The 13,513-nt window shown below is 38.9% G+C and overlaps 1 protein-coding gene across 1 annotated transcript in view; it reads left to right on the top strand.

The window, feature by feature from the left end:
• Positions 1-404: 404 nt before the first annotated feature.
• Positions 405-13,513, top strand: part of aacs (acetoacetyl-CoA synthetase) — a 34,102-nt gene continuing 20,993 nt past the window's right edge. The window contains exons 1-8 of the mRNA XM_018671956.2: positions 405-734; positions 2,058-2,161; positions 3,668-3,788; positions 4,820-4,933; positions 9,883-9,980; positions 10,698-10,812; positions 11,311-11,392; positions 11,511-11,664. Coding sequence (XP_018527472.1) covers positions 596-734; positions 2,058-2,161; positions 3,668-3,788; positions 4,820-4,933; positions 9,883-9,980; positions 10,698-10,812; positions 11,311-11,392; positions 11,511-11,664 — 927 coding nt within the window. The 5' untranslated portion in view covers positions 405-595. The remainder of the gene's footprint in view (positions 735-2,057; positions 2,162-3,667; positions 3,789-4,819; positions 4,934-9,882; positions 9,981-10,697; positions 10,813-11,310; positions 11,393-11,510; positions 11,665-13,513) is intronic.

Here is a 13,513-nt window from a genome sequence, read left to right as displayed (position 1 = left end):
TCTATTCATATGTTGTGTGTGCCACTTTTTAAAGAAATGGGAAATAATGCAACGCATCAAATTACGATAATATTTTGGTGAGGTGCAAACTTTCTCGCAGTGGTCTCATTCATTCAACCTCATTTGGTGACCTGAAATGTTCACTTCCCACATATCATTACAGATGATTAATAGAGTGCATATAGCTATCTATACTGAGAGACTTTTCAGAAACTAAAATTAAATATCACTATAATCACAAATATGCTTGGAACCATCTTGGGCCCCTCTAAAGAAGACTTGTTCTCGGTTAGTTAGTTAGTTAGTTAGTTGCATAACAGTATTTAACAATGTGCGTTCTTGAATCCAGCTCGCTCCGCTACGTCATGACGCCAGGGCGTGGACTGTCAGTTTTCCTTGGCAGCCCCACGCTTGCCTTCGACAGTGAGTCTTGCTAGCTGTCGCGCGCTGTAATACCAGAGCCATTCAAACTTAAGTAGCTAGTCGGTGATCTGATTTAACACAAGCCCTCACCTCAGGGACAGTTAGCTTCACCGAGGCGCTCGGGGACTGTTGCTTACCGGTGTTTGGCAGCCGACGAAGGGACGCAGCAAAGATGTCCAAAGACACGGAAGGGAAGAGCGAGAAAATTATGGATATGGAGAGCAAGGTGTTGTGGTACCCGGACTCCAAGAGGAACACACAGATGGACAAGTTTAGGATACAGGTCAACGGGGACTACGGACTTAATCTGGGTGAGTAGAGAGGAGGGAGGGACACAGAAAAGGAGCCAAACAGAGAGACAGTATTTGTGCTGGAATCAATACAAGCCGGGATTTTATAGAGCCTACGAAGCTGGATAAAAACACAAAAATAGACAGTGTCTCTGCCTCTGCTATCTGTCAGGATATGTTGTATAATTATCTTACAGAAAGCTTATTACCGCTAAATTACGTCTGCTTAAAGCAATGCAACGTTTCAAGCTAGCTGGTCTGCAGCCATTAAGAGTATTAATGTACAGCATCTAACCAGCTCACCACTCCCTTTTTAATAGAAATTATTTGCTGTGTACAACACTGCAGCTCTACTAGGGTTTAATGTTTGCTTTGCTGACAGCACCTAACCGAAGACTGTCTCCCTGCATAGCTGCCAGGCGATGAAAGAGAGAGGCCTATTTTAATTGTCTGTTTGATACCGTGTCAGTTCAAGGTAATAGGGTTCTGGAGGAATGCTGAAAAACTTGGTCACCCGGGATTGAATGAATAGAGAGAGAGAGAATGAGACGGTTATGTAATCGGGGAAAGACGGGAGCAGTAGTGTAGACAGCTGTGTTGAGATGTGTGAGTGTGGAATTAAAAATGGTAGTGTTTGTGTTGAATATTTGTGGTAATTGCACTGCTTTAAATTCTTTAGGCCCCCACTGAACAAACCTCGTTTTCTCTTCTCTTCAAGAACCAGTTTCACTTTTTATCAGGTGTAATTATTTTCAGACAGGTTGGATCACTTATTAAGTGTCTGGAAGAGAAGACAACTTTGCCTTTAAATCAGAGGAGACACAAGATGATTAACAAGTTAAAACAGGACACTACCTCACACCATTATGTTAATTTTTCCAGACTTAAAAGTCTGTCACCCTGACTTATGCCCCTTCTTTTGTTGGTCATCAGATGTTGATTGAAGAAGCCACATCTTTGTGAGTCCCCTTGAATGAGGGAATTATCTTATAATGTAAATGTAAATAAAACATTTTGGCATTATTTTTGGTATGCAGATTATCAGAGACTGTTATCTCAGGTTTGCAGAGCAAAAGCTTGTAGTGTGTAGGAATTTTCTTTTGCCTTTGGTTAAGCGAATGGTCATTAGTGGAGCATGACCAGCACATGGAGGCTGATTTCAACCCATGGTTTTGCAATAATCAGTTTGCCCTGTAAAGCCTCTAGTGGCACATGCTCTAATGTCTGATCTTTCCTTGTATCTAGCCATCAGTAGCAACTTTACATTCTTTGTTTGAGCTGACAGTCTCAATAGCAAATTAATATTTTGTTTTCTGTAGTAATCACTGATTTTTGGTCCTTCAGTTAACTACAATGATCTGTACCAGTGGTCGGTGGACAGCTATCCAGAGTTCTGGGCAGAGGTGTGGCGCTTCAGTGGAATAGTCAGCTCCAAACCATATGAAGAGGTGAGTTCATCTTCTGCTGTTACATTGTAACTGTAAGTGGAATGGTAGAATTTGATGTCAACCCAGAATTCAACAACAATATTCATTATTGTAAGAAGAACTAAAATCAGAAATCTGGCAATAAATATAAAAACAGAGTCTATTCTATTCAAATATTTTTGGAATAAAGCAACTAAAGACAGTGGTGTTACTACAGGTGCAGAGCCTGTTATTTACTCTTGCTACCTTTGACATGCCTGCTGTGATTGTCATCTCTATCTCTCTTTTAGTAAGAGCAAAATTTATTAGAAGATGATAGATGGTGTAACATATATCACAGTTTTGACACACTTGATTTACATGATGTGCAATGCAGAAATCATTTTAGCTGCTGTGTACCTATCCTAGATACCTCATAGCTATTGGGAGCAAAGTCATGTCCTATTGTGCTGCTCCTGTGGCCTGACAAATACTTTTGGTTTCTAATTTTAAATCAGACTGACTCTATTTTCTCTTCCAAACACATGCAGAAATTAAACAGAAAAACAAAACAAAAAATGTTTCCCAACTGATTAAAATGTAAAAATAGTAAAATTACTTCATTGTCATCCAATGAGTTGCTGAACCGTTGTTTTTAGTCATTATTTTCAATGCCAGTAATCTGGTATGAGCAGATACATAGTTAAATTGTGAAAATCTCTCATTGATGATGCCTGACAAAGTGGCTGCTAATCTCCTGCTAAAATGTGCACATGGGACATTTCTTTTTGTTGATAGTGTGTGATCATCTCCCTAACCTGTCTGAAATTTAAGGGCTTACAATAGCATTTCAAACCAGTTTAATCCATTTGTTGACAATGGGCTAAAATTATCAGGTCTATATTAAAAAGCTGGATTTTGAAGCATCTTAATTTGTGTTTTCATTATTTGATTTACTTGATCTACTATCTACTGTCTAGCCTCTTAACATTGTTAGTTCCAGGATATAACCACTCAGCTAGGTGTGTGAGGTAATAATTAATGCCTGAGTCATGTTGTCAACACACCCCTTCTGTAAACATGCATAACACATTCCACGTCATGCTGGCCACAGGTTCTTATATGAAACATTTTCTTACCCACTTAATCCTTTCTTAGGTTTACAGTACGAGTAGATATTGGATAGAAGACAGGGACACAGTAAATCTGTCAAACATGTTGTAACAGTGATGCACAATGGGCTGGGTTATAAAATCCCAATGTTGCCATGGTTTTTTTTTATGACATTGTATTTCTTACTGATGTTTTGTTGCACGTATGGTAAAACACATTCTTCTGTCTGTCACAAGTAAAGAAGAGACCATAGTAGAGGTATATGTCTGGTAAGTGTGAAAAGTAACAAACATTATTGGCAAGGAAGTTTAATGAAAAAGAAGTAAAGGAAGAACCAAAGAAGATTTGATTATGAAAGATTTGATTAGTGTCAATGACAATGGTCTGTCTCTGCCCTATGTGTTCTTGGGTGTGTACTTTATGGGTGTATACCAGGTAGTGGATGCATCCAAGCGGATCTCAGATATTCCAGAGTGGTTCAAAGGGGCTCGACTCAACTACGCTGAGAATCTGCTCAAACATGCAGACCAGGACAAAGTAGCTCTCTACGCAGCAAGTAAGTAGATAATGTATATTGCACTAATGAAAAACTGTAACATGTAATATATGTGAAAAAGCTATGGCTTTATTAATCTCCAGAAGGAATCAAATCCCTAATCTTGTCAATATTGATTGTATGCGCAAAGCAAACAATGCAGACGTTAATACACACATTAATACGTGAAATCACACAACACAGTGTTATTCTCCCATCTGAACACACTACAAGCAAGTTAGGCCAGTTCATTTTTATTTCTGTTTTTGTTTGCCTTATTTTGTATTTGTTCATTCCATGGAGAATGTTAACATGTTTGGTTTCTAACTCCCAGTTGTGTTAATCACTGTGATTGTGGATTTTCTTTCCTGAGTTGCACAGATTGTGTTTACTTCCTGTTTTATATAAGCCAAAGGAAAGTAGGAAGACATGAAAGAACAGTGTTTAGGGTGAATTTGAGTGCAGAATCGATGCAGCGGTGAGTGTAAGGCTGCATACATCACTTTGTTATTCTAACAGCTGCTGCCTGTTCTACCTCTCAGGACTGTCACATACTAATGGATAGCCTCTTCTTTATTGCTGCATGTGTGTATAAGGGAGAGTAGGCTTTTGCACACACACACATTCACATACACATGCACACAATCTACCTTAGGAGCTGTAATGCAATTATGAGAAGGCCCATTGGTCACAATGCTGTGGAACCTCTGTGAATGTCAGTAAACCATTACTTAGAGAGGTACAAGGACTGTTGCTGTTTGTGGTTCTGTCCTGCCACACTATCCGTCTCTATTTACGTCACCATCTCTGTCTCCCTGTTTTTTTCCTTTGCTTTGGATTTGAATTTCATGGGTTTCATTTGTGTTTATTTCAAACGATAAATAAAAGTATTATTTACAAAGAGGTACACAAAATCTAAAATGGTCAAACCAATCAAAACATATGAAACCAACGCATATATGTTTTCTGTGGTTTTTGGAGCCAGTTTTTGAAATGTACATATTTATCTGTGTTTCTGTGTCTTGTTCTCTCTTTGTGTCTCTGTCTACTAGGGGAGGCAAACGAGGAGATTTTAAAGGTGACGTTTGGAGAGCTCAAGCGTGATGTGGCATTGTTTGCTGCAGCCATGAGGAAAATGGGAGTCCAGACTGGAGATAGGGTTGTAGGTGAGTCTCAGATTTACTGCACTCTGTCGCGCTGAGGATGAACAAAAGAGTATGGAAAAACAGAAGTGGTATATGTATTTTATATAACTCTTTTCAGTCAGATGATGAGATGGTTGATTGAAATGAGTCGGTAGATTAGACACTTGGAGGTCCAGTCCTCTTATTTGTAGCCTGTTGCAGAAGAGGTTGGACATGTGCTTTTTTGCCATTAGTTCTGTGTTCTAGTGTGAACTGGTAAGGCGGGCTGTCTTGGCACAAGTCACAGCTCTTTCTGAATGTCAGCATTTATTTTTTCAAAGTTAATATTTGCTTTTCTGCAAGGCAACGCTGTACACAATGTATTCATTCAGACTAGTAGTAACATTCACACTGAGCGCCTCTGCCATTGCAGCAATGGGAGCTTTAATGCATACCATATGCATTCCCCTACCCCAATTTGTGATCTATTCATTTTTTGAAAACAATTCAAGTTGTTTTAAAGGCTTATCTCTGACACCCTCGTAATTTGTTGCTACATTGTTGGCTGTGAAAATGAATTTAAGCTTTTAGCACTGCTCAACTATCAGGGGTTTCTTTACTTTGGGGTTGTCAAACAAAAGTATCTCAGACTTCTGAACTGAACCGTTTGTTGAACAGACTCCCTAGGAAAGAAAACATGATGTTAGGCGGCATTAAGAAGTTTTCTAATCTCAAAATACACACCCATACCAAAAATTGCTGATGTTACAGAACTATAATTTGTTTATTTAGCTATTATGAAGACTCTAGCCCTTTTGTTTTGGTCAAAATCATGGGTGTCAGCCTTCCTAAAAGAGTCAGAAGCTACAAATTATGGTGCATAAATTCTGCATTGGTAAACTTTCTCTGTCTTCATTAGTGCTGCAGACATTTCTTCCTTCATTGGGACATTGGTCATGTTCAAGAATTAAACTAGTATTATGTAATAATATCTTTCATGCTACTACTTAAATAATTTCAGACTTTCATTATTTAAAAAAAAAGATGATGAAGACTTGATTTTTCAGTAAACTACTTCCTTGTTGCTTTTTTTGAGGACAGCTCAGATGTACATGAATTCTGACTGAGTCTTATCTGTTCCTGTCCCTGTTTCACTCTCTGCTCTGTGCCACTTTTCCAGTCATAACGCAGAAATGCGTATTGAGCTGTGTTAGTATGAGGGGCTTAAGTTACACTAGGGTTGTCAAACAATGGCATCTCAGATTTCTGAGCCTTTTATTCTTTGAAGCAACTTCTGTTTCTGCTCAAGTTGGATAACATTAACACAATGCCCTAAACAAGCCTTTTGTTTTCATACTTATTTGTCTCCAGGTAAAGATGACTGATAACAGGCATAACAGTTCAGAGGTTACAGGAAAGGTTTATGGATTTTTTAAAAAGGATCATTGTTCGAAAGCTGAGCAAGAGAGGACTGATGGGGAGAAAGACATCTGAGCCACAATGACTCAGAAATTTGGCAAAAAAAAACAAAAAAACATCTGTACAAACTCAAGTGTATAAGAAACATTCTGACTTCTGTCAGGAAGTGCTACAATTTTAAGTAATCCTTCACAAAACTGTTGTTAAGAGAACCAGAAATTGTGCAGGGAAACTTCCTGGTAAAAGAGCAGTTATACTGTGGCCCACTGTATTCTGATGTTTTCAGAAAAAAATACCTAATACCTAAATCCCCTACTCAAAAGGTTTCGTGCCTTCTTTTTGAGGCAGCAATGTGACTTAACATCTATTGCTGCTATTCTTGAGCTCATATTGAGCTTCTCTGTCCAGGAATGACAGGGATGTGTGTGAGAGTTTGTGTGTGTTCAGAAGAAAGATGGATATTGCGGGAGGGAAATCCATTAGCTAAATGACTTAAGCTCTGTGGGAATCTCATTAGAAAGACGGGAAGGGGACAGACAGAGAGAGGGAGCTAGAGAGATAACAGCTCTTTCTATAGGTCTTTCCTTACATATCTAAACACAAATCTGTGTGTGCTTTGAATGTGTGTCCTCACTTGTGTGTGTTAGAGACAGAGATGTCCTTGTCCCCAGGTTGCAACAAAAATGTCTTCTCAGTGCCTGTAATCCAGGAGATATATAAGCACTTAGCTGATGAAACCAGCCAAGATTTATAACAGGCCATGAGCCAACCCAGCACACACACACACACACACACACACCACACACACACACGCATACATGCATATGCGTTCATTTTTTCGTGCACTTTTTAGTTCCCTTGCTCTTCTGCTTGGTCCTGTCATCCTTAGCGTCACCCTCCACACTGTCAGGAAGCTTACTGCCTTCACACCCACTGTTCATTCGCTAGGGAATGCATATTCTTTTAATTATGTGTCATGGAAAATAAACGATGTGCAACCACAGTCATAGCTGTTGACTGACACAAATGTGTAGTCAGTCATAAAAAACAAAACTGTAGCACCATGATAGCTTAAAATAATATGTAACAAACAAATAAAAATAGTTAAAAACATAGAAACGACACCACTAAAACTGCGGCTTGTGCATTTAAACAAAATGAGCTCTAATTACAGAAAACTTTACTCTCTACTATAGCACACACTTCCTTACTCTGAGTGGGCCTGGAATGAGAAACAACTCACATACGCTACATGGAACATGTGAGACGTGTCCTGCTTAGAATGGTGGTGTGCTATTCCAAATGAGGCCATGCTAGCAGAAAAACCTACTTAGACTTCAGATTCACCTTTAATGTACCTTGTGCAGTGTTTGCCCTCTAGTTGCACCATGGAGCCATGTTTTGTTTGTTTGTAAAGACACATATTCACGTGGGCGGTGCATTTCACATCCTGCCTTTGGTTTCATCCTATTTCACCAATCAACATTGGTGGTGATAATGTGCCAACAAACATAGGCAGAGGCAGTGAAGAAGTAAACAGCTAACAAGTAATCATGGATGAAAACAGTGTACAATTTGATAAGAAAAATTTGGTTTGTTGTTGTTTTATGAGGAAGAAAAGGCACTCAAGGTGAGTAACGCTGTATGCAAACATGTATTTGTTAACAAGAAAATTCTGCAGGGCAAACAAACCTTTGTACGACAGCTCATTCATTTGCTAAATATTTAAACTGCCCAGACATAAGTTTACCACAGAATAGCTTCACAGGGAGTAAGTGTCTTCCTCCAGGGCATGTAAGCAGAAATTGTCCAGTGAGGATTCACTTTACACAAATTTTCTCAGCTGGTGTCAAAACACTGGTCATAGGCTTGTTTCTATAACCATAATGGGAAGAATACATTTGTCATATAAACTGGCACAATAAGAAAACAGTGGCCAAATGTTACAACAGCAGTACACGGATGGTGCATTTATGTTGTGGTATAAAGCAGTAATGTCATACTGAACTAGCCATTAAGGGCAATTTGGCTTTCATTCAGTAGTTACCAACAACTATGTACACTTGTAATTTTTTATAGCACTATGCATGAATAAACAGATAGGAAGGGCAATAGGTTGCTTTGACGTGTAATCCTGTGTTGTTACAGCATCACAAGACAGTGGGTCATAACAGTAGCTACAAAAGCAGTCAGCTAAGATTATGATCCATGGCGGTAATTGTCTTGGTCCGGTGTAAGAAGATAATATTTTATGAGAGTGCATGTAGAGCCGGTGTAGCAGAGTGGTGATCTGTCAGCCTGAGGTGTCATCTGGCCAGGATCAGCTTCCTGGTTACAGCAGGAGTCAGCATAGCAACCAGCAAAGCCTGATTAGTCACAATTCATGGGAAGTGACAGCATGGTTTCCATTTGCCTTTGACCAGTCTGATTGCTTGACTGGAAGTTAGAACTACCCTGTGTTTAAAAGGTAGCAAGAGAGCTCATTTAGCCAGTAACCATTTGTGTCCTGGTACTTTTTTACTAATATGTTATCTGTGTTATGTCTGATATAAACATTATGTCTGCCATATCTATGCTATTAGATCTGTGTAATAATGAGTTAATTAGTTGCTTTTTTCTTTTCTTTTCTTGAAGATAACTCTCGTAAACCAACTTAGGGTCAGTATCTGACTTTCTGTTCATTTCTCAGAGCTTTTGCCATGGCTGAATGGATGTATGGGCACTAAGCATCGCAGATTAAGTGTATAGAATATAGTAAAATCCTCAATTTTTCTTGCAGTGAGGTGAAAATTGTCTATTGATTATCAAATAATGGTAAAAATTTCAGTATTGTGCATCTCTGCTTGGTATTCTTCATTTTCCTTAGCGCAGTCATCAATTAACCTCTCCCTCTGATTCTCTCTCTCTCTCACTGATCATTTGTGTATGTGCCAATGAAAAAGTGAAAAAAAACAAAAAAACACTTGTCCTTGGGCACCGTTTCCCATATTGATCAAGGAATATATCACAGCAAGACAGCAGTTATGGTCTCAGCTCAGCTTGTTAAGATTGAAATATTCTCACTCCTTTCTCCTCCTCTTTCACAGTCTCATTTTCCTCTCTCTCTTCTTTTTAACCAGATTGTTCTGTTCTGACCTTGCCTCTCTATTCCTTTCCCTCTTGACTTTTTCCACTGATCTCTCAGTTAGGTGACCTGTAGTGTTGTACTCTGAAAACTTTATAAAAACTATAGTGAGTAATCATTTCTTTCTACCAAAATATACTTTGCTTCTGTACATGTTAAATAATTCTGTTCATCTATGCTACATTTATTTTAAAAGTCTAGGTTAGTCTGGACAACAGCATTGCATAAGTATTAGTAAATTGGTTCAGTGTGTGTTGTAATGGTGTAAATTTGTTCATATGTACATTTTACACTCATCCAAAGCTATATGTTCTCTCTATTTGCTATTGTAATATTAGATTTTTAAGCTCTACATACATCTATAGTCAGTTTTTGATTAAAAGAATCTAATGGATTTTCACTTGAACTTAATGTTTTCCTTCTCCTTCTTTCCTCTCTCCCCCTGTAGGCTACCTACCCAATGGTATCCATGCAGTGGAGGCCATGTTAGCAGCAGCCAGCATTGGAGCCATTTGGAGCTCCACATCTGTCGACTTTGGAGTCAACGTAAGGATTGTCCTACTACACTGTTTGTGACTTGTATTTCTTTATTTACATATATTTGAGTTTCTCTTTTTCCTAATACCTCTATCCTCTCGCTATTATTCAGTCACCAGTGTCCCATGCATGAGGACATTGAGAGTCCAGCTCTCAAGTTAATTTTCTCTGTAAAAAAATGAACTAAACCAAACCTATTTAATCTGGTGGTCTTTAGTCTTGTGAGGACTCCAAAGGATCTATTAGCGCATTTTGAGTGCTCATGTCACTGTGGCGATTTCTGTCAGAGTTCATGTTTTTCTCCTTCTGCTGAACCACACTTTTTGTCTTGATCAGTTTTTAGTGGACTCATGATTGTGGCAAAACAGACACATAAACAAACAAACATACATGCACATAGTAAAAGGAAATGAGGTCTGTGTGGGAAATATCATGGGTGTGAGTGAGCGTGAATGTAATTTACCTCATCCTGAAGCAACTCCTTCATCAATGGTCCTTTTGTCATCTTGGTCTCAGCTCTTTGTTTCTGGTGTCCTACTGCCCCCTCTGGTAGATGAGAGAACTACTCTTACCATCCTGATGTAAACCTTTATCAAACATGACATTCCAGGTTTATCTTGCGAGTGTCAAAATAGTGTCTAATTCATTTTATCTCTTATTTTCTTCAGCGTTTTAACAGACTTGAAGGTTTTTCTCTCGTTAACTCTTGCTCTCTTTTTGTCCTAGGGTGTCCTTGACAGGTTTTCTCAAATCCAGCCTAAACTGATCTTCTCTGTTGCTGCTGTGGTTTACAATGGCAAAACGCATGACCACATGGAAAAACTGACCAGTGTTGTCAAAGGTTGGCAGCCGCATTTGCTTATGGACTAATGTCTCTGACCATGCATTTTTACACTTTAGTTTTTGCTCTTTTTCCAAAATTATAATCAATTTATTCTGTGGAATAACAGACACATTTTGTTTCTTCATGTACCGTTGTTGCCAGACTATGTACAGAGACAGGCAATGGGTGCCAGCATTTGTTTGATATTGTTAGAGATGTAATTTCTGCTAACTAGTTGAAAGAGATACTATAGGGCAAGGACAGTAGATTACAATAAAGTAGCAATACCGGTTTTACAACTGTTCAAGCAGAAGAAGAATTAATGCAGAACTGATGCATGATAAATGTACAGAATGAAGTAGGATTTCTTAATCTGCAAGCATCCAGAGAATTAGTAAGCATCATTACTTGTTTCTAAAAATATTTTTTTTAGTGACCTACACAAAGAACCAAAATGTGTCATGTGTTAGTGTGAAAAGAACACAAAGGCAAAAGCTTTCTCTCTCCGACCTCTAGGTCTTCCTGACCTGAAGAAAGTAGTTGTGATTCCCTATGCTCGCTCCAAACACGAGACCGACCTTTCCAAGATCCCCAACAGGTGTGTGTCTGTGGATACCACTACACTACAAGTGTTACAAGTCAGAAACTTAAACACATACACAGAAATGTATTATCCTCCTCATATTGAATTAATCCTTTCTCAAATTTCCCCACAGCATATTTCTAGATGATTTCTTGGCATCTGGGTGTGGTGAGGGCGACCAGTTTCCTCAGCTGGAGTTTGAGCAGCTTCCATTTAGTCATCCTCTGTTCATCATGTACTCCTCTGGAACCACAGGAGCTCCTAAATGTATGGTCCACTCTGCTGGGGTAAGAAACAGAATCGTTGCCATTAGCCCAGAATTAATAACAATGGATTGCTCTGCTTCTGTTTGTTTCTTGAGCTGGCACAAATACAATATCTCACACATGGGGGTTATTTTACAAAATAAATGTAGAAATGACACATCTTACTTCCTTGAAAAAATAACTACTTGGCTCATTGGTTGTCCTGTTTTCTTGTTTGTATCTGTATAATATATGATGTAATTGCTTTTAGCTAATTTCTTTCTTACTGCTCCACAGGGTTTAGACAGGCCACAGCTGTTTCATATACACACACATAAGCACATGCTGGTCACATCTGTTTGCAGGGCTCCCCTGAGTTGACCCACATGTACAGTTTGATTTTCAGTGTGCACCATTTATATTAATGCACATGTGAACAATGTAAAAATAAGGTGATTCTCCCATAAAGGCCAGAGTCATGTTTTAAATAAGAAAAATGAAAAAAGAAGAAATTATTTGAATAATTTTGGATCTAAACCACAATGTTCATTCAGGCACTGCTCTGGAGCTTTCAGCCATATCACATGATCTTCATCTGCAGACAGAGTTTGTGCTTGACACTTCTCATTCATGTTGGTTAAAGAACTGAGATTTAAAGTTAAATCTTGACCTTGGAAACAGTAGCTGAGAAAGCAGTCTCTCCACAAGATTCATTTAGTAGCTGTTTCTGGAGAGATGTGATATCAATGAAATTGAAATTCTGAAGGTATTGGAAGCTCAGAATATCAGCAGTCAGAGAGATCGAGTCATAGTACACACATCTGACACGTTGAGAGCAAAAGCACTGTTTATGATGTAATTCTACATCAAGTTCTCTTTTCATGCCTTTATTCAGATTCTATCATGCTTCTGTCTGCATATTTCCAATTCAGATTATACCGACTTGTTAGTTGTTCTTGATGAGATTATTGAGATCATTCCCAGTATCACTTTATGGCAGCAGTAGTCAAAGCCGTGGGGTTTCTGTTACACTTTCCACCACAAGATGGCAGCAGACCTCCATCAGCTCATCCTGGAAAGGTTATTTGCTCTCAAAAGGGAGTATCAATGACATTTTTTCCCTGCTACATACCACATCTGAGTGAGGGAAAGTGTCAGATGAATGTGTGATTTCAAAAGGACCACTGCATTTTGAAGTCTGAAACACTCAACATTCAGAATGGGTTAACACAAACAAACAAATGCATTCACACAAAACAGTCATTTTCCCTCTCTCTTCCTCTTATTTTTACTTCAGTCTTCTCTGTTTCATTCTTTTACCCTCCCAATCTTCTTTCACATTGGTTTTCTGTCCTTGTACTCATTTTCTCCCTTTTAAACCAACTAAATCCTCCTTGTAAGGCTCTCATTAGGTTTATTCCCGTTTTATTTCTTCTCTCCTCTAGCACCCTTTTCTTTCTTTCCCTTATTGTCTTCTTCTCTGTCTCAGACTCTTTCTTCTGTGCCCTGTCCTTCTCCCCAAGCCGCCGATAATTGGACAGTAATGCATTGGTGAAAACATTTCGTATTGTGACGCTGGCAGTCCTCTCTGGCTGTACCAATTAGCCCCGGCGCTGTTGTGCTTTCCGCTTTGTTACGGCTCTGTTAACATGCTGTCAGCAGCAAGATGGCACGAACCAAAGGACGGGCATGGCAGCTGAGTCCTGCCAAAGATTACATGTACACACACATACATGGACCACCTGTTTATGTGAACAGCAAAGTACACACATAGGCTCAAAACTAAAACACACACAGTCCTGCACACAGTCATATTGCTTATACTCTACCAGCAATAATAACTTCTCCAACTGTGATGGGTTATTGCTGCAGGAGAAGTCACATTTAACCC

The sequence above is a fragment of the Lates calcarifer genome, linkage group LG13 (genome assembly GCF_001640805.2).
Source record: "Lates calcarifer isolate ASB-BC8 linkage group LG13, TLL_Latcal_v3, whole genome shotgun sequence".
Lineage (NCBI taxonomy): Eukaryota > Metazoa > Chordata > Actinopteri > Centropomidae > Lates > Lates calcarifer.
Note: the sequence above shows the minus strand (reverse complement) of the source record. Positions and strands in the feature narration are given on the sequence as shown.